Source organism: Cherax quadricarinatus, chromosome 3 (genome assembly GCF_038502225.1).
Source record: "Cherax quadricarinatus isolate ZL_2023a chromosome 3, ASM3850222v1, whole genome shotgun sequence".
Lineage (NCBI taxonomy): Eukaryota > Metazoa > Arthropoda > Malacostraca > Decapoda > Parastacidae > Cherax > Cherax quadricarinatus.
The window spans coordinates 24,505,705-24,532,156 of record NC_091294.1 but is presented as its reverse complement, the minus strand read 5'-3'; the positions used below and the strand labels follow the sequence as shown (position 1 = coordinate 24,532,156).

The 26,452-nt window shown below is 39.1% G+C and overlaps 1 protein-coding gene across 4 annotated transcripts in view; it reads right to left on the bottom strand.

The window, feature by feature from the left end:
- LOC128684088 (streptococcal hemagglutinin) overlaps positions 1-26,452 on the bottom strand; it is a 184,911-nt gene that overhangs the window by 76,897 nt on the left and 81,562 nt on the right. For 2 of the 4 annotated variants that reach the window (XM_053770225.2, XM_070090858.1), the window contains exons 5-7: positions 11,888-12,102; positions 11,086-11,648; positions 4,972-5,043 (exon numbers count right to left, since the gene is read on the bottom strand). In XM_053770225.2, the coding sequence (XP_053626200.2) occupies positions 4,972-5,043; positions 11,086-11,648; positions 11,888-12,102 (850 nt within the window). The remainder of the gene's footprint in view (positions 1-4,971; positions 5,044-11,085; positions 11,649-11,887; positions 12,103-26,452) is intronic. The other 2 variants (XM_070090845.1, XM_070090852.1) reach the window with 2 other exon arrangements.

Below are 26,452 nucleotides of genomic sequence, written 5' to 3'. Positions count from 1 at the left end.
CTAAATATTACCCTGCTCACACTCCAACAGATCGTCAGGTCCCAAGTATCATTCGTCTCCATTCACTCCTATCTAACACGCTCATGCACGCTTGCTGGAAGTCCAAGCCCCTCGCCCACAAAACCTCCTTTACCCCCTCTTTCCAACCCTTTCGAGGATGACCCCTACCCCTCTTTCCTTCCCCTATAGATTTATATGCTTTCCATGTCATTCTACTTTGATCCATTCTCTCTAAATGACCAAACCACCTCAACAACCCCTCTTCTGCCCTCTGACTAATGCTTTTATTAACTCCACACCTTCTCCTAATTTCCACACTCTGAATTTTCTGCATAATATTTACACCACACATTGCCCTTAGACAGGACATCTCCACTGCCTCCAACCGTCTCCTCGCTGCTGCATTTACCACCCAAGCTTCACATCCATATAAGAGTGTTGGTACTACTATACTTTCATACATTCCCTTCTTTGCCTCCATAGATAACGTTTTTTGACTCCACATATACCTCAACGCACCACTCACCTTTTTTCCCTCATCAATTCTATGATTAACCTCATCCTTCATAAATCCATCCGCCGACACGTCAACTCCCAAGTATCTGAAAACATTCACTTCTTCCATACCCCTCAACATTATCTTCCAATAATACAACTTAAATATTTACTATTGATATACACAACCTACAAAATACTTTAAAATTGTCCCAATGTAATATCCCCAGATTGTAACTTGAGTAAATTTACTGTCTGCTTTAAATAAAAACAGATGTGCAACTTAAACTATGATCAATTTCTCTAGAATTAAGTAGTCTGGAAGCCATTTAGTCTGCCCATAATGCCATGGCATGATAGTGGCTCTCTTTGCACTGCAACTCATTATTATAATTACAGAATCTCAATGTAAACTTGCAATGAAATAAAAATTGTATTGTATTGTATAAGTGAGCATGTTAGATAGGAGTAAGAGGAGGAAAACGGTTCTTATGACTTGACGTGCTATTGGAATAACAGTAAAGTAACATTTATGAAGAGACTCAGGTTAACTGGTTAGCCAGACTTCAGTCCTGGAGGTGGCAAGTACAGCGCATGCACTCTGAAGGAGGGGTGGAGATATGTTGCAGTTTTTTAACTGTAGTGTCGGCACACCTCTGGCAAAACAGTGATGGAGTGACAATAAAAGTATTTTTTCTTTTCTGGTCACACTGCCTTGGTGAGAAATGGCCAATGTGTTAATAAAAAATATACATATACAGTAGACCCTTCATATTACAAGGTAGTTACGTTCCTAAAAATTCCACGTTAGATCAAAATCTGTGTTATGTAAACTGAAGAACTTACAGGAAAAATAGGGGACCCCCCCCCAAAACAAAAACTTTTTTTAGACATCCAGATCTTACAAAAATAAAAATGATAATATTGTTCTTGTTGCTTAAGACTACAAATGCAACAGAAATAATATGATTTACCTTAAATTGTGGTTGCTGGTGTATGTCAATGACTGTGAAGAGAGTGGAGATGCAAGGTGTGGCCCTACTGGGCTGATGTGGATGGTTGTTGGCTGTCAGCAGAAGTAAATGGTTGAGGTTCTGGTACTTAAGTCAAAGGTTGCATTGGAGTGTACATAAATTCTGTAATGAATCTCTGGCTTCTTTTACCCTACAGTACATTATACATCAATCCAGAAGCTTGGTACTGCCAGGTTGGAGTCAGAGTCTATTGATGCAACTAGTTCTTTCATCATCTTTCTTGTGTAGTTACACCTGAATGATTATAACGCCCCGATCCAGTGGTTGTATTAAAGTTGTTATATTTGGAGGTAAAAATACAACTTTTACATGTGAAGTCACATCCAGCAAAGCTTCTGGATGAGCACAGGAATTATCAAGAATGAAGAGAGCCTTGAATGCAAGGTTCTTGATGTACTTCAGGAATAAAGTGATGCTTAACCCTTTCACTGTCGAAGCCCCTGATCACAAACTTGCTCTCAGTGTCGAAAAATATTCCAAAAAAAAAAAAAAAAATTCTTACTAAAATCTTAAGAATATTTTTCTGATTGTTTTAAAAGAATTCTTTTTTTTTTTCCTATCAGTACTTACTGAGATATAGAGGCGTGAAGTTGACAAAGTGAACCCCTTACGGCAACATCGGCGACTGCCGCTCACTCGGTAATATTATTTTTACGTTTAGTCTAATATTTTATTTTTTTCAAGTAACTTTTGTGGCCTGTGAGACCAATATAATGCATAATGTATATGTATATATATATATATATATGTATATATATATATAATTATTTATATATATAATTATATATATATATATATATATGTATATATACATATATATATATATATATATATATATATATATATATATTATATATATATATATGTCGTGCCATATATGTAAAACTGGTCAATTAGCAAGAACTCATTTAAAATTAAGTCCTTTCTAAAACTTTCTCTTATACGTTTAAAGATATATTTTTTTCATTAATGTTGATGTAAAAATTTATAATTTTGCACCAAAAGGAACTTAGAAAACCTACCTAACCTTATTATAACAAGAACAATTTATTTTAGCCCAACCCAACTAAATATATTTTAGATTTGTTTACAGTAATTTAATACTAAACAAACACAGTGAAATATATTTTTTTCTTTAGGTTCAGAATGATTTTGGCGAAATTATTGCATACACAAAATTTCACTTGCCCTATATGGCAAGATGAGCGTTGCTATTTAAGCCAAGATCGCAAGTTCTGCCTATTCGGCACGACATATATATATATATATATATATATATATATATATCCACCCATTGTATGCAACACAATAACAGCACAAATATTGTCATCATTATATTGTTTACAAAACATGTTTACATAAACCCACACTGCTTTCCAGACCACCCATGCTGTCTTCCCCATGACCCACACTGTCTTCCCCACCAACCATGCTGTCTTCCCACCACCCACACGGAAATAAGTCACTTTGACTTTTTTGGGTTTTCCTAGGTAATCTACACACATGCTGCTGTGTATGATAAACTACGTAACTGTATTTGTGTATACCCGAATAAACTTACTTATTCTTTGAGACATGGGAAAATATGAGTTTCCTCTTTCGCTGTGGTACAACTGAGGTGGAAAGCTGATAGTCGCTTGGGTTTTTCAGCACTATTTCTGGTATCCTGGGCATTGCTTTCAGTTACAAACTCCTCAAGACCATGAGATTCATCTTCAATGACACTTGTTAGAATTATCACTTGGGAAGAGAAGTCTCTCAATTCTCCAGGGAGTGAGGTATTCCTTACCGCTAGGCATGGGTGAACAAGGGTACTGAATTAGCACTCCCACAATGCACTGTGGCCTCCCCGATTTTTTTATACTGTGCACACTGACCACGCACTCCCATTCTCTCACATGTAGGTCTACCAGCTTTCTCCTGCTAGATTTGAAGCAGCTAGAATTTTGGTGTTTTAATATGTTACCGACACTGGCCTGTAAGCTGTATCTATCCATTACCGACAGTGAAAGGGTTCAACCAGTCAATAAATATTTCTTCTATCATCCATGCTGACTGGTTGACCTCCAAATTATTGGTAAGGTGTTTTTATCTACAACTTTCAAAGCACAAGGATTCTTAGAGCAGTAAATAACCATGGGCTTACACTTGAAATCACCTGACACATTACCGCAAAGGAGCAAGGTGAAGCGATTCTTTGCTGCCTTGAAGCCTGGTGCACTTTTCTCTTGCTGACTGATATAAGTTCTAGTTGGCATTTTCTTCCAAAAAGCACTTGTCTCGTTAGCATTAAACACCTAACGTGGTTCATAGCCACCCTCAGAAATAATTTCCTGAAATTCAGCAGGGAAATTACTTGCTGCTGTATGATCAGCAGAAGCACTCTCACCAGATAACTTAACATTAGGTACGTTATTACACAACTTAAAGTTGTGGAACCAGTCAGAGCTAAACACACATACTTTTTCAGGTCATCCTTCCTTATCACACACTGCTTTAAACAAATGTAAGGCCTTTTCCCTAATTAATATGAAATTAAGTGGTGCACCTTTCTTTTGTTTTTTGTTCAATCCACTGAAGCAATAGGCTTTCCATTTTATTTACTTTTTGTAATCTATGTGTCATTCTTTTCATGAGACTACATCCTGGGTTATTCATTACGCAAACTCGATTTTCTTGCCATTTTCAGCAACACTTGTGTGCCTACTGGATGCTATGATTGCTTAGCAGATACAAGATATGGTAATTAAAATATCAAAACACAATCCACAAACACAGCTAGCTCCTTGAAGAGAATGGTCCTAGATGAGTATGAATGGAAGGCTGGGACATGGGTGGTGGGGTGGCAGGACTTTCCAGTGGAGACAGTGGCCTCATCCACAGCCAGGTGGTGGACTGAGCTAGGGGAATATCCCATGGGTGATGCTCCAATTTTTTCCCCTCCCACAAACCAAACCGTGTTAAGTTAATTTTACAAAGTGTTGTATAAAATTATGCCGCAATTTTTCAGTAGTGTAATAAGCAAAATGTGCCAAATAAATCTATGTAATATGAGGATCTACCACAACATTTTTTATGAGATTATATACCTTCCCTTTAAAACTAGTTAGTCAAGTATAAAAGTAGCCTTGAAGTGATTCTGATGACAGATGTGTTTGCTCTGCTGCAATAGTACGAAGGATTCAATTTTTTTTCTTTTTCCGTGCATGCCAACGTAAAATTTTGTGGACATCCTTAACAAGCCACAAGAAATGTGTTAAACATTAACAGATTTATTACAAGATATGTACGGTACTTCGTTCTATACGTCCAAACTTTCATCTATATCCCTACTGTGACATCTATTTTCTCCTGTTAATTCATTTTTTCTATATCTCTCACAATCATGTGTGTAGCTTACATAATTATTAGTTGTATACTTATACAGCAAGGCCCCACTTACACAGCAGGTTAGGCTCCAGGCTACCATCAGAAAGCGGACATCGCAGGAAAGCAGAACACCATTTTTTTCCACCTGCAAATGCATATAAATGCCAGATAACAAGTTTACACTAGCATATATTAAGTTAGCAATAGAACTAGGCATCAAAACCATTAAAAAGTAAAATACACACACAGTACACTCATTACATACCCTAAAATATTTGTAGTCTTAATGTAAGGTGAGAGGTGAGTAGTACGTATTTATTGTAAGAAGTCACATGTGGGAGGTATGGTAGCCAGCCAGGCCAACCCACCCACACATAATATACTACGACATTTAACCCCTTGACTGTCGCAACCCCCAATCCTGAGGTGTCTCCTGGTGTCGCAAAATTTAAAAAAAAAAATTATTTCTTATGAAATGATAGAGAATCTTTTCCCGATTGTAATGACACCAAAAAAAAAACAAAATTTGATGAAAAACTGACGAAATTACGCTCTCGCGAAGTTAGCGACCTCGGCAATATTTACAAATTGGCAATTTCACCCACTTTGAGCCCTATTTTCGGCTAATTCCATTGTTCCAGTCAACCAAACTCATAGCTATTTCTTTAGAACTCCATTTCTTCTATCGATTGAGTACAAGAAACTGCCCATTTACTGATTTCAACTACCCAATAACGTGGTCAGAAATTTGCAATTTGCCCAATTTCACGAAAATTAAAAAATATGACAATTTCAAAATAAGGTCCAGAAAGAACAATGCAGACATTCCTGGCTCTAAAATAACATTTTCTTTGTTCATCAGTCACATCTCGAGGCCCCTCTGATATTACTCTTGCTTTCTATTTTGAATTTTTATTCAAACAAAAAATAGAAGAGTTACTGTTATGCAGACTACTGCAATATTGTAATAGTTGTACAAATAATGTCAATCCATTTATGACTGCATATAAGAATTGCTACCTGGACATTTATTGGACAATGACATCATTTGTTTACTTTTGAACATCGGCAAAGATCAAACATTTCCCCTATTTTGAGCTCCATTTCCAGGTTCTTTTTATAGTAAAACCAACCAAAATCACCTCTATTTCTATAATATGTTTTCCATTCTATCAAGTGAGACCAAGAAAACGAGAATACAACCATAAATACTATACAAAATAGACCACAAAGTCGGCATTTTAATTAAAAAAAACGGTAGGAGTTTTTTTTTTCTCATTATACACTGCGTGCTCCAGGATTTTTTTTATATGGTGCACACTGACCACACAGACCCATTCTCTCACATGTGGGCCTACCAGCTTTCTCCTGCTTGATTTGAAGCCGCTAGAATTTGAGTAGTATATATACGTCAAACACGGTACCTCGTAAGACATATATATACGATCAAAACAGTCAAAGGGTTAAAGCACCCCAGAGCAATGAAATGCATATAACAGTTGTTATATCTTCGAAATTGGTCATCCTGCGTTATTTAACTATTGTAAGAGAATATGTTCATCACTTAATATTATAGCGCGAAAGTCCCCGTTTATAGCTAAAATACAGACTTTTGGCGTTATATTATTATCTTTAATATAAAAAATACCATGGTATTATCGTTATTATCACTATTATCACTATTATCGTTATTATCACTATTTTGTTATTATCACTATTATTTTAGTATTATTGTTAGGTAGGATTTCTTGCGTATATAGAGTTTAAGTCTCGGAACTACCCGGTGAATTGTTCAATTGTTTATGTCCGGCTGGCTGACGTGGGTCAGCTGATCCAACCTGACGACACGTCAACAGACTGGCAAGTAGTCAGTCTGCTCCCTGCTCTAGCCCTGACAACTGATCGTATATTGGCTCTTACGGTGTACAGTTTGAATGGTTTTGAGAATTGGACTCTAGAGCTGACTCACTTTGTTCCTCATTGCTCTGAAAGATTCTTTTGATATTTATATTCTTGGTCAGTTCAGTAATCCATAGAGATACTTTACGGCCAGATTCAAAGGTCTTGTTAAATCTTGTACCTTTTGTATTTTGAGTTTACAGTCTTGTTAAGACAAAGACGTAAATGTTATTGAAAACTGAATTACAGGAAGAATAATTAAACTTCCTTATTAATGTGACATTTCCATGATTTTGAACTAAATGTATATGGTAAATTTATTGTACAAAGTATTAAGTTACATTAACTACAAAGACAAGATAAAGTATTGTATTTAAATACTTTAATAAATTTGAATATTATTCTATGGAGTTTCCCAGTTGAAATTATTTCCCCTAGACTCTAAAACAACTTTAAATAACTCGGATCCAAAAATCTTGTTGCATAAGAAATGAATGGTAACAGGCCACGTTCTGACGTTCTTTAAAAAATTTCTTATTCGCAACACAGTACATAACTTAAATATTTGTAATTTTAACCCTTTGACTGTCACAACCACAAATCCTGAAGTGTCTCCTGATGTCAAAAATTTTTTGAAAAACAAAAAATTTTATTTTTCTTATGAGATGATAATCTTTTCCCAATGGTAATGACACCAAAAGTACGAAATCTGATCGAAAACTTACGGAATTATGCTACCGTAAAGTTAGTGATCTCGGCGATATATATGCATTGGCAATTTCACCAACTTTGAGACCTTTTTTTGGCCAATTCCATTGTTCCAGTCGACCAAACTCACAGCTATTTCTTTAGAACTCCATTTTTTCTATCAAATGAGTACAACCACCCATTTACTGATTTCAACTACCCAATAAAGTGGTCAGAAATTGGCAATTTGGCCAATTTCACGCAAATTAAAAAAGATGCCAATTTCAAAATAGGGTCCAGAGTAAACAATGCAGACACTCTTGGCACTAAAAGACACTCTTGGCACTAAAATAATATCCTCTGTTCATTAGTCACATCTCCAGGCCCCTCTTATATTACTCTTGCTGTCTATTTTTATTTTATTATTCACACAAAAAATAGAAGATTTACTGTTATGCAGACTACTGCATTATTGTAAAAATAGTATAAATAATATCAGTGCACTAGTGAAAGAATATCAGACTCCCAAGTTGACGTGTATTGGACGTGTGGTGTGATTTGTTTACTCTTGAACATTGGTAAAACTCGAACATTTCCGTTACTTTGAGCTCAATTTCAAGGTCGTTTTCATTGTGAAACTAATCAATATCATCTCTATTTCTGTAATGTGTTTTCCATTCTATCAAATGAGACCAAGAAAATGAGAATACAACCATAAATACTATAGGAAAATACACCTCAAAGTCGGCGTTTTAATCCAAAAACACGGTCGGAGTTTTTTTTCTCTCATTGTGCACTGCGTGCTGCAGGATTTTCTTATACAGTACACACTGACCACACAGACCCATTCTTCCACATGTAGGCCTACCAGCTTTTTCCTGCTTGATCTGAAGTCGCTAGAATTACTGAGTATATATACGTCCGAAACACTGGCTTGTAAGATGTATATATACGTCTGAAACAGTCAAAGGGTTAATGTAGGGTGAAAGGTGAGTAGTATTTATTTGTAGGAAGTCAGGTGTGGGAGGTATGGTAACCAGCCAGGCCACCCCACCCACAAGTAATATACGTACTACAACATTTAAAGCGCCCTAGAGCGATAAAATGCATATACAGTACACTCATTACTAACCTTAAAATATTTGTAGTCTTAATGTAGGGTGAGAGGTGAGTAAATGAGGTACAACAAATAAATGAGAGAGAGAACAAGTAAATGAGAGAGGAGAGAGACCATGACCAGACGAACGCGTCTTGTTATGGTCTCTGGCGTCTGGTTATACATGTTCATCTACACCTAACATCTAATATTTATGTTACTTTATTCTGTGAGGTGTATTTACCATGTTCATATGTTAAGTAGCATGTTTATTATATAATTTTGAAAAACATATCACAGTTATTATTATTGTGTATTAATATTATTATTATTATTAATATGGCATCCTCAAGACTAATAAGACATTCTTAGTGACTTTATTTAGGTACAGAGACACATAAGTATAATTATCAGAGCACAGTGAACCCTCTGTTTTCGTGTTTAATCCATTCCAGAGAGGTCGGCGAAAACGGAAATCGGCAAAAACTGAAACCATTTTCCCCATAAAAAATAATGTAAATCCAATTAATACATTCCAGACACCCAGAAGTATTACCAAAAAAAAAAAAATTTTTTACCTTAAAGATAGATTTACATGCACAAAAGAATGAACTTTCAACATGGCTCTTACCTTTATTGAAGACTGTTATTGGTGGATGGAAGACAGAGAGGAGGGGAGAGGGAAGAGAGGTTATTCTTTGGATGGGGGAATCCCCCTCTCCATAAGGACTCTAGGTACCAAGCCCTTATCTGGGGTCACTTTCCTTCTTTGTTTTTTAATGCCACTGGACCAGCTTGAAAGTCACTGGACCCCTGTTGCACAAAAAAATTGGTCCAGAGAGCTCTGTTTCTGGCATCTCTTTAAAATTTCCCTAAAATGGGACATGGTATTGTGATTCCTCCATAAATGTTTGCACCCTATTCCACATTGCACAAATCACTACCACCTTCTACCACCATCACTACCACCCTCTACCACTATCACTACCACCTTCTACCACCATCATAACCACCCTCTACCACAACCAAAACCACTACCACCCTCTACCACCACCAAAACCACTACCACCCTCTACCACCATCACTACCACCATTACAATCACCCTCTACCCCCCTCACTACTACCCTCTACCACTACCACCATCTACCACCATCACAACCACCCTCTAACACCATCACAACCACCCTCTACCACCATCACAACCATCCTCTACCACCACCACAACCACTATCACACTACCACCATCACTATCACTCTCTACCACCATTACAACCACCCTCTACCACCATCACTACCACCCTCTACCACCATCACTACCACCATTACAACCAACTTCTACCCCCATCACTACCACCCTCTACCATCATCACTACCACTCTCTACCACCATCACAACTACCCTCTACCACCATCACAACCACCCTCTAACACCATCACAACCACCCTCTACCACCCTGTACCACCATTACAACCACCCTCTAACATAATCACAACTACCCTCTACCACCACCACTACCACCCTCTACCACCATCACTACCACCCTCTACCACCATCACAACCACCCTCTAAAACCATCAATACCACCCTCTACTACCATCACTACCACCCTCTACCACCATCACTACCACCCTCTACCACCATCACTACCACTCTCTACCACCATCACAACCACCCTCTACCACCCTGTACCACCATTACAACCACCCTCTAACATAATCACAACTACCCTCTACCACCACCACTACCACCCTCTACCACCATCACTACCACCCTCTACCACCATCACAACCACCCTCTAAAACCATCAATACCACCCTCTACTACCATCACTACCACCCTCTACCACCATCACTACCACCCTCTATCACCACCACTTTCGTCTTTTTCTACAATCTTTGTCTTTAATTCTACAGTATTCCTCACATTCTTCACCAAAGGGCTCTCACTAGCAGCTTTCTTTGGGCCCATGGTGGCTTATTTAGCAGTCACTCACAATAAACAAGTGCCAAAAACAATGGATTATTATGAAATGTTTCATATGACAGTGCAGGATATGTTCACTCACCGAGAAACAACACGACACTGCCTCAGAATGCGTGTGGGAGGCAGCTTTGTGTGCGCTCTGGGCACTGGACAGGTTCCATACCATCGATGAAAACAGAGGATATCAATGAAAACGTAACCAATATTTTGATGAAAAAACTCGACGAAACAGAAATTGGCGATAAAAGAGATCGACAAAAAGGGAGGGTCCACTGTATATATAAAACATGAAATAACTTTAAAACACTTGAAATTTGGGAAAGTTTTCAGACACAATGGAGAGACACGGTGCTCTCGGAGGATGTAAACTATGTAAGATGTGGTGACCGTATTTAGAAAGTCAGGTGGGGGGAGCCGAATATCGAGTTTTGGTTATAAGTTGAAATGTCCGTATTAGCGGAATGCTGTAAAATGATGCCCTACTGTACCTAAAAGGCTGAGAAAACTTCTACAAAGTATACCTTGCCTAGTAGTGTTGGAATGCTGCTGTACTGGCTTTTGTTGATGCAAAAGCAGTTGCTGCATGTGATTCTGCTGCATAAACTGCTTTAATGCAGGATTATCAGTTTGCTGTGCCTGCAGCTGTACAGTCACCTGCTGAGACTGCGGTTGCTGTTGTAAGGACACTGGGATATCATGCTGATTTGATTGTGTTGTAATGACTTGCAACTGCTGAGGTTGATTACCTGCTGAAACCATTCTCAACCGACTTGCATTTGCCTGTTTAATGAAATCAACCCCCTGGTTGTGTGGCAGACCCGCAGCCCTCAACTGGTGTTCAGAATACGAGGGTGGTGACTTCCGAGGGTTTACCGACTGAATTGCACAGAGCCCAAAAACCTGTTGCTGTGGCTGTATCACATTTGTAACAACAAGACTTGGAGCCACTGGTGCCAGAGAAGAAACTGGCTGAGCAGTAATTGTCCCTGATGGCCAGATGGTTGCAGAACTGGACTGGACCTGAATGGGAGGTTGGTTCTGAGGCTGTAGCACCATGCCAGAAAAGCTCACTGAAGCAGTGTCCCTAGAAAGATACAATATTTTAGAATATACAGCACATTATCTATCTCTATATTATTATTTTTAACATGCTGGCCATCTCCCACTGAGGCAGGGTGACCCCCCCCCCCAAAAAAAAAAAGAAAGCACTTTCGCCATTATTCACATTATCACTGTCTTTGCAGTGGTGCACAAATACAACATTCATTCATTCATTTCCCTTCATTTCCCCCATCACCCACACCCTCACCTTGATCCACTCACCTGGTATTTATGTCTAATTTCTTGGGTCGCCCAGGCCGGTTACTTGACACTGGCATTGACTGTAAAATAATTCCTGAATTGGATGCTGTGGTTCCTGAAGCTGTTACTGTAGTTACTACAGTTGCTGTTGTGGCTGTTGTAACAGCTGCCCCTGATGCTGCTGCTACTGCTGTTACTGATGATTTTGGTTTTGACATTGATTTCTTGGCTCTCTGCTGAAAAGGAAATACACCTGTTTGATCATAAAGTTTAAGAAGTTTGACTTTAAGCTTATCACAAGTATAGTTTTATTTTTATTTTTCTTCACTGTGACCCAAGAAGATTTTTTTTTTTTTTGCTTGCCCTTCATTGGATAATTTTTAGGAAGAAAAAACTGCACCTTTTAAAGTGTTACTGAAGTAAAAGCCATCCTCAGAATCAGTACTTGAGAGATAATGGCATGTTTTCATGCTATCACCATGGTCAGCATCTTTCTGAATGGAAATTTACATCATTAAGCCACACAAACAAATCTGATAATGCTTCAGTGAACCATTCAACCACTAATCTTAAATCTGGTAACTAAGGATAGCTAACAGAATGATGTACACTACCCTGATATCTCAAAGCAAGCTCCCTTTTAAGCTTCAAGTAAGAGTTTATACAGCTTATGCACTGTAAATGAATTACATTAAAACAGAAGCATTAGCTGCTGAAGGTCTATGCTGTAGTCCACACATTGCATAGTGTTCCCTATTAAGTGATGATACAAGCAGAAGCAGAGGTACTGGAAAGATGTAGTGAATACTTAGAGTTGTTGAATGTTGATGGAAAGAGAGAGGGGCAGCAATTTCTTGCATTTATTTACAAAACCTTTTAGGAGTGAGGAGGAGTCAGATATGAGTGTGGGAGAGGTGCATGAGACAGTGGATAGAATGAGAGGGGTAAATCAGTTGGGTTAAAGAACAAAAAGGCACATTACCGTTACTGGAACAATACACAAATAACCCGAACATAGGAGAAAGGAGCTCATGACGACGTTTCAGTCTGACTTGGACTATTTACAAAGTCACACTGCAGGAGGAGGAGGCACTGCTATCTACTACTCTAATGAACTAAAATGTATTACAGTGGACCCCCGGTATTTGATGGCATTGGTATCCGATAAATCCGGTATTCGATGCGTTTTAACGCAAAATTTCACCTTGGTATCCGATCGAAAACCCAGTATTCGATGCGATTTGTACGAGACGTGTCCACGTGTGGCCTGAACTACCCCATGTGTGCCAGTGTTTACAAGCCAGGCAGTGTGCGCGCATCTAAGGATACATTCGGTACATTCCATATTATCACTGTTTTTGGTGCTTGTTTCTGCAAAATAAGTCACCATGGGCCCCAAGAAAGCTTCTAGTGCCAACCCTGTGGTAAAAAGGGTAAGAATTAGTATGGAAATTAAGAAAGATTTTGAAGGGTTTGGGGCTAACCCTGAGAAGCCTATGCCAGTTGTGGAATCCATTGTGCCTACTTCAAAAGTTAAGGAAATGTGTGCAAAGTGGGTTGAACTGCAAACCTTTATGGATGAAAATCACCCTAACACAGCAATTGCAAGCTGTGCTGGTGACTATTACAATGACAATGTTATGGCCCATTTTAGACAAATCTTAAAGGAATGGGGACAGAGGTCCAGTGACTCTCAAGCTGGTCCTAGTGGCATTAAAAGAAGAAGGAAAGTAACCCCGAAAAAGGACTTGCTACCTCAAGTCCTAATGGAAGGGGATTCCCCTTCTAAACAGTAACAACTTCGACACTCTCCCCTCCTCCCATCCCATCAATCATCACCAGATCTTCATTAAAGGTAAGTGTCAATTATTCTATTGTTATTATTCTATTGTTATTGTATTTATTCTATTGCATTAAACTTATTATTTCATGTGGTAAAAAAAATTTTTTCATACTTTTGGGTGTCTTGCACGGACTAATTTGATTTTCATTATTTCTTATGGGGAAAATTTATTCGCTTTTCGATATTTTCGGTATTCGATGAGCTCTCAGGAACGGATTAATATCGAGTACTGGGGGTCCACTGTATATCTAGTTGCACCAGGGGTAAATATGGTGAACATATATTTGCCAAATTCACATCCAAAAACTTAACCCTTTCAAGGTCCAAGGCCAAAATCTGAAGGGATGCCCCAGTGTCCAAGAAATTTTGAAAAAAAAAAAAAAAAAATTCTTACAGAATTAAAGATAATATTTTTGTGAAGGTAATAAAACAAAAAAAAAATTCTGATCAGTACTTACCGAGATACAGCGGCAGGAAGTTGACCCAAAATGACCAGGTGGCGGCAACATCAGTGACTTCCGCAAAATCGCATTTTTTTATTTCACGTTTTTTATACTTTTTTTCTTTTCTTTCCTAATTTTTTTCTTTTTCTAGTAACATTTGTGGCCTGTGAGACCAATATAATGTATGTTGTATAAGTGTACACTCATTGTATTCAACACAACACCTGCACTAATTTGTTTATCATTATATTACTTACAAAACTTGTTTACAAGTTTATTGTAAACAAAATGATGAAAATATTAGTGCGGTTATTGTGTTGAATACAACGAAACCATATAGTACCATATGGTACAATGGTGTCATAGGGTGCAATGATACCATATGGTACAATATGGTACAATGGCACATGATACAATGGTACCATATGGTAGAATGGTAGAATATGGTACAATGGCACCATTTGGTACAGTGGTACCATTTGGTACAGTGGTACCATATGGTATAATGGTACCATATGGTGCAATGGTACCATATGGTACATTGTACCATATAGTACAATGACACCATATGGTTCATTGTACCATATACTATATAGTACCATTGTATCATATAGTACCACTGTACCATATGGTAGAATATGGTACAATGGCACCATTTGGTACAATGGTACCATATAATACAATGGTACCATATAATACAATGATACCATATGGTTCATTGTGCCATATGGTACTATATGGTACTGTTGTATTCAACACAATAAGCACACTTATATTTTCATCATTATTTTCTTTACAATAATTGTTTACAACAAAAATATGCAAAAATGTTGTATATTAGTAATGTTCTATTATATATTTACAAATGTACAAGAACTCGACATGTTCCTTGAGGTGGATGACAAAGCGCTTTGTCTTGGAAACTGCTGAGTCAGTAGCTAGCTTGCATCGCCACTCACTCGGTCTTGGCTGGTGTCCCGTACCACCACCACCACCACCACCACCTATTGACCATATGGTACACGGTATATGTTACAGGGTACCATATGGTACATTGTACTATATGGCATAGGGTACCATGCAGTACAGGAAAACATATGGTGCAGGGTACTATATTGTGCAGGGTACCATATGGTACAGGGTACCATATGGCACAGGGTACCATATGGCACAGGGTACCATATGGCACAGGGTGCCATACAGTACAGGACACCATATGGTACAGATACAAGGATCCCTGTGGAAATAAGTCACCCTGACTTTTTTGGGTTATCCTAGGATTTTATACATATGCTATGTATAATAATCCATGTAATTGTATTTCTGTACACCTGAATAAACTTACTCAAGTGCATGTGGCATCGTAAGTAAGTTTATTTAGGTATATACAAATAAAGTTACATAGAATATTATACTTAGCAGCATATGTTTGGAGAACCTAGGATAACCCAAAAAAGTCAGACAGACTTATTTCCATTAGGGTTCCTGTACCCTGTACTATATGGTATAATGTACCATATGATATAATGTACCATATGGTACAATGTACCATATGGCACATTGTACCATATGATACCATTGTATGACATGGCACCAATGTACCATATGGTTCAAAACCATAGAATTCCTCTTCAGCTCCACTTCCATCAGTCTTAGAACTGTAAGTTGTGAAGAGGAGAGTCAGAATTTGCCCGGAGAGTGAGTGGAGAGTGAGAGCTTCCTTGCCTCCAGGCACGATGAACAAAGCTACTTTGGCGGAGTTCCCACAATGCCATGCGGGCATCCATATTTTTTCTATAGTGTGCACACTGACTACCCAGACCCATTCTCTCAGATGTAGGCCTACCAGCCTTCTCGTGCTAAATTTGACGCCGCTAGAATCACAGAGACAACTGCCTCACTACTTGATCATATCTGGATCAGTACTCCAGTGCTAGTCATGGCATTATGATGGGTGAGCGTCCCGGTATAATGCCGTGACAAAAATCAAAGGCCTACCATAAAGGTTTTTTTTTTTTGTTACTGCATTATGCCAGGTAGCAGCCATTAGCATGACATCAAGGCCTGCCTCCACACTCCACAGTGACTCCTCAGTGCTCATGTGGCTACCATGGTGAGAGTGAGAGGAAGCATTGCACTTTTGTCTCTCATCCGCCCCATATTTTGTCCAGTGTTCCCTTTGGTTCTGGGGCTATACATGTTTGATTATGGGTAAAAAGAAGTCTTTAACACCTGAAATTATAGCTCAAATCATAGGGCTTTACAAAGCTGGGCACCAGACGAAAGAAATAGTGGAGTGTGTGTATGAGTGTTCAGTGAGGAACAGGGTGCAAAGTTTCAAGGCTGGTGCCAGTGTCGAGTTACCATCTGCCAAACCTTGGCCTGGCCCCTTGAAGAAGACATCTGTTCGTACCTTAACTGTGTTAAAGAAGCAGTTAAAGAGTACACCAAAGATAACTGCTAAAGAATTGAAAGAAAAGAACCCACATCTTCTCTCAGAGGTGTCTCTGAGAACTGTTAACAGGTGTGTCAGAACTGGGCTACAGTAGTCACCACCAGGTTAAGAAACGGATCCTCTCCAAGCCACAGAAGAAATGTAGGCTGGATTATGCAAAGAAATATTTTCACTGGAATCCTCAACAGTGTTCTGAAATACTTTGGAGTGATGAAGCAACCTTCACCGCCACCTGTAACAGTGGGGGACACGTGTACCGACCCAGAGGTAGTGACCCGCTAGACCCACTCTACACCTGTGGGACTACCAAACACCCAGATTCACTCATGGTTTGGGGATGTTTCAGTGCTCAGTGTTGGTGAACTCATTGTGCTTCCCAAAAACCAGTATATGAACCAGTATAATTACCTGGAGTTGTTGTGTGACAATTTACCTGAGGCATTTGACAAGTGTGGGGGCTACAATTTTTATGCAGGATGGTGCACCATGTCATACCACAAAACCTGTAGCTCAGTGCTTTAGGACTGTGAAGTGAGGTTCTTTAATGACTGGCCAGGCAATTCCTCCAGACCTAAACCTTATTGAGAACCTCTGGTCAATAGTGAAATGAAGTTTACTGGGCAAGGATATCAGTTCCATCCCACAGCTGGAGGCTGCTCTACATGAGGCATGGAATAATATACCTCCCCAAACCCTCAAGAATTTGTGTGAGAATCTTCCTACATGGCTGAGGGAGGTGATTAAACGTAAAGGACACAGCAACAAGTATTAACCCTTTCACTGTTGGTGCTGTAGTACTACGACTTACAAGCCAGTGTTGGTGCTGTAGTATTACACCAAAATTCTAGTGGGAAAAAGCTGGTAGACCTACATATGAGAGAATAGGTCTGAGTGGTCAGTGTGCGCAGAATAAAAAAAATCCTGCAGCACGCAGTGCATAATGAGAAAATAAAACTCCGACCTTGTATTTGGCTTAAAACATTACTGTTATGCAGTAGTATGCATAATGGTAAATCTTCTATTTTTTGTGTGAATAAAAATTCAAAATGGAAAGCAAAAGTAATATAAGAGGGGCATGGAGACATGACTAATGAACAGAGAAAATGTTATTGTAGTGCCAGCAATGTCTGCTTTGTTTATTCCAGACCCTATTTTGAAATTGGCATGTTTTGAAATTTGTGTGAAATTGGCCAAATTGCCAATTTCTGACTACTTTATTGGGTAGTTGAAATCGGTGAATGGTTGGTTTCTTGTACTCAGTTGATAGAACGAATGTAGTTCTAGTGAAATAGCTATGAGTTTAGTTGACAGGAACAATGGAAATGGCCAAAAGTAGGGCTCAAAGTGGGCGAAATCTCCAATGCGTATATATCGCCAAGACCGCTAACTTCGCAAGAGTGTAATTCTGTAAGTTTTCCATCAAATTTCATACTTTTGGTGTCATTACCATTGGAAAAAGATTCTTTATCATTTCATAAGAATTTTTTTTTTTGAGAATTCTTCGACACTGAGAGCAAGTTTGTAAGCAGAGGTTTCAACAGTGAAAGGGTTAATAACCCAACAAAAAGCAGCGGGCAATGCGGATGATCACAAACTCCTGCACCAGACAACACACCCCACCACTCTTCAAAAGCTTGAATTTACTTAATATATAAAATATACACACTAATTATTGTGCCTACTATAATCCGCCACTCAAACTTCTCCTAGACAGCTTTAACAAAACACACAGGCATAACATGAGGCGCAAAACACTTTCTGACATCCCTCGTGTCCGTCTCACACTGTGCGAAAATGCTTTGCATATGAAGGGCCTGAAGATCTAGAACTCTTTGCCCAAAACAGCAAGAGATCCCCTGACCACAAATGAATTTAGGACTATACATAAAAATCATGTCATAACTCAATAACAACCACCCACACTATGCTAAACTCTAACCAAATTTAAAGTAACTCTCTCAAATATTTTATTACCCCTTAACTATTAAGCCATTATGTTTTTATCATAAATTGTACTACTTCATATTAATAATAGAGTAAAATATTGAATATTTGTAATCTACCATCCTTCACCTGTCTAGATTTAAGTAGTCTTTAAGTACAGTGGTACCTCGAGTTACCAACTTAATTCGTTCCAGAAGGCTATTCGAGTGCCGATACTGAATGAATTTATTCCTATAAGGAATAATGTAAATTAGAATAGTCCATTTCAGACCCCCAAAAATATACTTACAAAAGCATTTACAAAAATACACTTACATAATTGCTCACGCTGGGAGCTGTTCGAAACTCAGAGCACCACTGTATTAGGTTAAGTCTGCCTGAAATGCCTTGGCATGATAGTGGCTTTCTTTGTACCAATCAATTTATGAAATGTAAGCACACATTGTAACCTTTGCAAGGTTATGCAAGGTTATTGCAAGGATATGCAGGTTATTTGTGTACATTTGGGTTAGATGGCATTAAGACAGAAATATTAAACGAAGGTGAGGATGTAGTTTTGGAGTGGTTGGTGAATTTGTTCAATATGTGTATGAAAAGAGAGTAGGTACAAAGGGACTGACAGAGAGAATGCATAGTACTTTAGAACTAGAGAAAAAGGGGGATAAAAGAGATTGAAAGAAATATAGAGAAAGAAACCTATTGAGTCCTAGGTAGTAGGTTGGTAGACAGTAACCACCCAGGGAGGTACTACTCTCCTGCCAAGCGAGTGTGACATGGAAACCTGTAATTGTTTTACATGATGGTAAGTAAGTAAGTAAGTTTATTCAGGTATACACAAATACAGTTACATAGAATTATCATACATAGCAGCATATGTGTAGAGAACCTAGGATAACCCAAAAAAGTCAGACACAGTGACTTATTTCCATTGGTAGGATTGCTGGTGTCTATTTTTCTGTGTCATAAACACAAGGGATACCAGGTATATCTTGCTACATCTACTTACACTTAGGTCACACTACACATGCATGTACATGCATATATATTTATGCATCCATCTGAGTTTTCTATTTCCTTAATAGTTCTTGTTCTTTATGTTCTCTAATCTCCATGGGTAAGTGGGACAAAATTCTTCCTCCATAATCCATGCGTGTTGTGAGAGGCAACTAAAATGCTGCTAGGAACATGGCGTTAGTAACCCCTTCTCCTTCATAAATTACTAAATTTAAAAAGAAAAACTTTCGTTTTTGTTTTTAGGTCACCCTGCCTCAGTGGGACATGGCCAGTTGTAAAAAAAAACCTACTGAGTACAATGGGTAAAGAGTATTCAGAGAAATATGGGTAAGACAGAATAGGACTAAAAGGAGCAAGGTTTTAAGAATGGTAGGGAATGTGTAGACTAAGTGTTTCCATTTAAACATAAAAGTGAATAATACTTAGAGATAAGGAACTTTTTATTGAATTTATTGATTTAGAAATGGCATATGATAGGGTGGAGAGAGAAATAATGGGGCAGATGTTGCACATGTATGGAAGAGGTGAGCGGTTATTTTTTTTTATTATTATTATTATCACACTGGCCGATTCCCACCAAGGCAGGGTGGCCCGAAAAAGAAAAACTTTCACCATCATTCACTCCATCACTGTCTTGCCAGAAGGGTGCTTTACACTACAGTTTTTAAACTGCAACATTAACACCCCTCCTTCAGAGTGCAGGCACTGTACTTCCCATCTCCAGGACTCAAGTCCGGCCTGCCGGTTTCCCTGAACCCCTTCATAAATGTTACTTTGCTCACACTCCAACAGCACATCAAGTATTAAAAACCATTTGTCTCCATTCACTCCTATCAAACACGCTCACGCATGCCTGCTGGAAGTCCAAGCCCCTCGCGCACAAAACCTCCTTTACCCCCTCCCTCCAACCTTTCCTAGGCCGACCCCTACCCCGCCTTCCTCCCACTACAGACTGATACACTCTTGAAGTCATTCTGTTTCACTCCACTCTCTCTACATGTCCGAACCACCTCAACAACCCTTCCTCAGCCCTCTGGACAACAGTTTTGGTAATCCCGCACCTCCTCCTAACTTCCAAACTACGAATTCTCTGCATTATATTCACACCACACATTGCCCTCAGACATGACATCTCCACTGCCTCCAGCCTTCTCCTCGCTGCAACATTCATCACTCATGCTTCACACCCATATAAGAGCGTTGGTAAAACTATACTCTCATACATTCCCCTCTTTGCCTCCAAGGACAAAGTTCTTTGTCTCCACAGACTCACCCTTTTCCCCTCATCAATTCTATGATTCACCTCATCCTTCATAGACCCATCCGCTGACACGTCCACTCCCAAATATCTGAATACATTCACCTCCTCCATACTCTCTCCCTCCAATCTGATATCCAATCTTTCATCACCTAATCTTTTTGTTATCCTCATAACCTTACTCTTTCCTGTATTCACTTTTAATTTTCTTCGTTTGCATACCCTACCAAATTCATCCACCAATCTCTGCAACTTCTCTTCAGAATCTTCCAAGAGCACAGTGTCATCAGCAAAGAGCAACTGTGACAACTCCCACTTTATGTGTGATTCTTTATCTTTTAACTCCACGCCTCTTGCCAAGACCCTCGCATTTACTTCTCTTACAACCCCATCTATAAATATATTAAACAACCATGGTGACATCACACATCCTTGTCTAAGGCCTACTTTTACTGGGAAATAATTTCCCTCTTTCCTACATACTCTAACTTGAGCCTCACTATCCTCGTAAAAACTCTTCACTGCTTTCAGTAACCTACCTCCTACACCATACACCTGCAACATCTGCCACATTGCCCCCCTATCCACCCTGTCATACGCCTTTTCCAAATCCATAAATGCCACAAAGACCTCTTTAGCCTTATCTAAATACTGTTCACTTATATGTTTCACTGTAAGCACCTGGTCCACACACCCCCCTACCTTTCCTAAAGCCTCCTTGTTCATCTGCTATCCTATTCTCTGTCTTACTCTTAATTCTTTCAATAATAACTCTACCATACACTTTACCAGGTATACTCAACAGACTTATCCCCCTATAATTTTTGCACTCTCTTTTGTCCCCTTTGCCTTTATACAAAGGAACTATGCATGCTCTCTGCCAATCCCTAGGTACCTTACCCTCTTCCATACATTTATTAAATAATTGCACCAACCACTCCAAAACTATGTCCCCACCTGTTTTTAACATTTCTATCTTTATCCCATCAATCCCGGCTGCCTTACCCCCTTTCATTTTACCTACTGCCTCACGAACTTCCCCCACACTCACAACTGGCTCTTCCTCACTCCTACAAGATGTTATTCCTCCTTGCCCTATACATGAAATCCCAGCTTCCCTATCATCATCAACATTTAACAATTCCTCAAAATATTCCCTTCATCTTCCCAATACCTCTAACTCTCCATTTAATAACTCTCCTCTCCTATTTTTAACTGACAAATTCATTTGTTCTCTAGGCTTCCTTAACTTGTTAATCTCACTCCAAAACTTTTTCTTATTTTCAACAAAATTTGTTGATAACATCTCGCCCACTCTCTCATTTGCTCTCTTTTTACATTGCTTCACCACTCTCTTAACCTCTCTCTTTTTCTCCATATACTCTTCCCTCCTTGCATCACTTCTACTTTGTAAAAACTTCTCATATGCTAACTTTTTCTCCCTTACTACTCTCTTTACATCATCATTCCACCAATCGCTCCTCTTCCCTCCCACACCCACTTTCCTGTAACCACAAATTTCTGCTGAACACTCTAGCACTACATTTTTAAACCTACCCCATACCTCTTCGACCTCATTGCCTATGCTCTCATTAGCCCATCTATCCTCCAATAGCTGTTTATATCTTACTCTAACTGCCTCCTCTTTTAGTTTATAAACCTTCACCTCTCTCTTCCCTGATGCTTCTATTCTCCTTGTATCCCATCTACCTTTTACTCTCAGTGTAGCTACAACTAGAAAGTGATCTGATATATCTGTGGCCCCTCTATAAACATGTACATCCTGAAGTCTGAAGCAGTTATTTATAGAAGTAAAAAGGTTTTTTTGTGGATAACAAGGCTAAGGTATGGGTATGTACAAGAGAGAGGGGCATTATTTTCCAGTAAAAGTAGGCCTTAAACAAGGAAATGTGATGTCACCATTGTTATTTATAGATAAAGATGTAGAAGTAGTGAATGCTAGAGCATTTGGAAGAAGTGTAGCATCAAAAGATAATGAGGGAAAGGTACCTAGGGATTGGCAGAGAGCATGTATAGTTCCTTTATATAAAGGGAAGGGGAACAAATGAGATTGTAAAAATTATAGGGGAATAAGTTTACTGAGTATACCAGGAAAAGTGTACAGTAGGGTTGAAAGAATTAGAGGTAAGACAGAGAGTAGGATTGCAAATGAGCAAGGAGGCTTCAGAGGTTGCAGCCTATTGCCTATTTTTCAGCAAAGTTCCAGCCGCATCAGAGGGCTTACTCTACCATTGAAAAAAAAGCCCTCGCGCTAGTACTGGCTTTGAAGCATTTCGATGTTTATGTGGGCCAGACATCTCAGGTGGTCACTGTCTACAGTGATCACAATCCTCTAGTATATCTCCAAGCCATGAAGAACCACAACACAAGGCTCATGCGGTGGACATTACGACTGCAACCCTATTGTTTGAAAATTGTACATATTCCCGGCAAAGAAAATATGTTGGCAGACTCCTTATCTAGAATCTAATATTATTTATAATTGTATATTAGGTAAGGATGTGTTAGGTTACTTGTGGTAACCCCTTCTAAGCTCTTTTTTTTTATCCCCTGGTGTGGGATTTTTTTTTAGTGAGGGGATGCGGGCTACCGTCCGCCTGTATCTTGGACCTAAGCTAGCCCGACTGTCTGCTGTCTCGCTCTGAGTTTAGGGTTTGCTTTTTGTCACAAGAAAAGCTGAGCGCTATCTAAGAGTTGGATGGTTGAGAGGAAAGGCGGTCCCATTATTTTGTGCCATGGCGGCACGGTTACCACTGGAAGGTGGTAGCCTAATCCTGAGCCTTCTCGGGGTGGGGGTGTGGCATGCAAAGAGTACATAACCTTTATTCGGCGCATGTACACACCCTCATTCACAGGCTATCTCCCCTAACCAGTGAACCAGGTAACTGAGGGTTGACGATGGGGCCCCGTCGTTCAACCAGTAACCAGGTTCCAGCCAATTAGAAGATGGTTTTGGCAATCGCAGAGGTTATATGGGTACCACTCTCCTGTCTGCCATTGTCATTCCCACTCTAGAGCTGGTTGAAGCATGGTCTGCTCTCTAGTGGCTTCTATTCTGCCTTGCTTACCGTGGAGTGCACTAATACCTATCACTGTACATAGTGTATATAGTGTACATACTGCTGTTCTAAATTGGTGAAGGATAATATAAGTCAAAACTTTTCTGCTGTGTTTATTTTGCTCCCTTTACACACAGGATAACAGGCCATTTGGACTCCTGGGTTGTAATAATCGGCAAGACCGCTAACCTCGCAAGAGAATAATTTTGTAAGATTTCTATCAAATTTCAAACTTTTCATTTTGCTACCTTTGGAAAAAGATTCTCTATCATTTCATGATTTTCTTTTTTTTTAATTCTTCAACACTATGAGCAAGTTTGGAAGCAGAGGTCTCAACACTTTGATCAAAGGGTTAAAACCAATCACAGGCATGCTCCCACTAAGCACCAGGCCAATAATATTTATACTGTTTACCAACTCTAAAATATATATAATTTTCTAACAACCAGGCTGTATCCCACCGAGGCAGGGTGGCCTATATAGAAAAACTAAAGTTTCTCTTTTTAAATTTAGTAATGCATACATGAGAAGCAGTTACTAGCCCCTTTCTCTCGACATTTTAGTCGACTCTTATGACACAGCTTATGGAGGAAGAATTCTGCTCCACTTCCCCATGAAGATAAGAGGAAATAAACAAGAACAAGAAATAGTAAGAAAAGAGAAGAAAATCCAGAGGTGCGTATGTATGTATGTATGTATGTATGTATGTATGTATGTATGTATGTATGTATATTCTTTTTCTCAACAAGTCGGCCATCTCCCACCGAGGCAGGGTGACCCAAAAAAGAAAGAAAATCCCCAAAAAGAAAATACTTTCATCATCATTCAACACTTTCACCACACTCACACATTATCACTGCTTTTGCAGAGGTGCTCAGAATACAACAGTTTAGAAGCATATATGTATAAAGATACAAAACATATCCCTCCAAACTGCCAATATCCCAAACCCCTCCTTTAAAGTGCAGGCATTGTACTTCCCATATCCAGGACTCAAGTCTGACTATATGAAAATAACCGGTTTTCCTGAATCCCTTCACCAAATATTACCCTGCTCACACTCCAACAGATCGTCAGGTCCCAAGTGTCATTCGTCTCCATTCACTCCTATCTAACACGCTCATGCACGCTTGCTGGAAGTCCAAGCCCCTTGCCCACAAAACCTCCTTTACCCCCTCTTTCCAACCCTTTCGAGGACGACCCCTACCCCTCTTTCCTTCCCCTATAGATTTATATGCTTTCCATGTCATTCTACTTTGATCCATTCTCTCTAAATGACCAAACCACCTGAACAACCCCTCTTCTGCCCTCTGACTAATGCTTTTATTAACTCCACACCTTTTCCTAATTTCCACACTCCAAATTTTCTGCATAATATTTACACCACACATTGCCCTTAGACAGGACATCTCCACTGCCTCCAACCGTCTCCTCGCTGCTGCATTTACCACCCAAGCTTCACATCCATATAAGAGTGTTGGTACTACTATACTTTCATACATTCCCTTCTTTGCCTCCATAGATAACGTTTTTTGACTCCACATATACCTCAACGCACCACTCACCTTTTTTCCCTCATCAATTCTATGATTAACCTCATCCTTCATAAATCCATCCGCCGATACGTCAACTCCCAAGTATCTGAAAACATTCACTTCTTCCATACTCTTCCTCCCCAATTTGATATCAAATTTTTCTTTATCTAAATCATTTGATACCCTCATCACCTTACTCTTTTCTATGTTCACTTTCAACTTTCTACCTTTACACACATTCTCAAACTCATCCACTAACCTTTGCAATTTTTCTTTAGAATCTCCCATAAGCACAGTATCATCAGCAAAATGTAACTGTGTCAATTCCCATTTTGAATTTGATTCCCCAAAATTTAATCCCACCCCTCTCCTGAACACCCTAGCATTTACTTCCTTTACAACCCCATCTATAAATATATTAAACAACCATGGTGACATTACACATCCCTGTCTAAGACCTACTTTTACCGGGAAGTATTCTCCCTCTCTTCTACACACCCTAACCTGAGCCTCACTATCCTCATAAAAGCTCTTTACAGCATTTAGTAACTTACCACCTATTCCATATACTTGCAACATCTGCCACATTGCTCTTCTATCCACTCTATCATATGCCTTTTCTAAATCCATAAATGCAATAAAAACTTCCCTACCTTTATCTAAATACTCTTCACATATATGCTTCAATGTAAACACTTGATCTACATACCGCCTACCCACTCTGAAGCCTCCTTGCTCATCCGCAATTCTACATTCTGTCTTACCTCTAATTCTTTCAATTATAACTCTACCGTATACTTTTCCTGGTATACTCAGTAAACTTATTCCTCTATAATTTTTACAATCTCTTTTGTCCCCTTTCCCTTTATATAAAGGGACTATACATGCTCTCTGCCAATCCCTAGGTACCTTCCCCTCTTTTATACATTTATTAAACAAAAATACCAACCACTCCAACACTATATCCCCCCACTGCTTTTAACATTTCTGTCATGATCCCATCAGTTCCAGCTG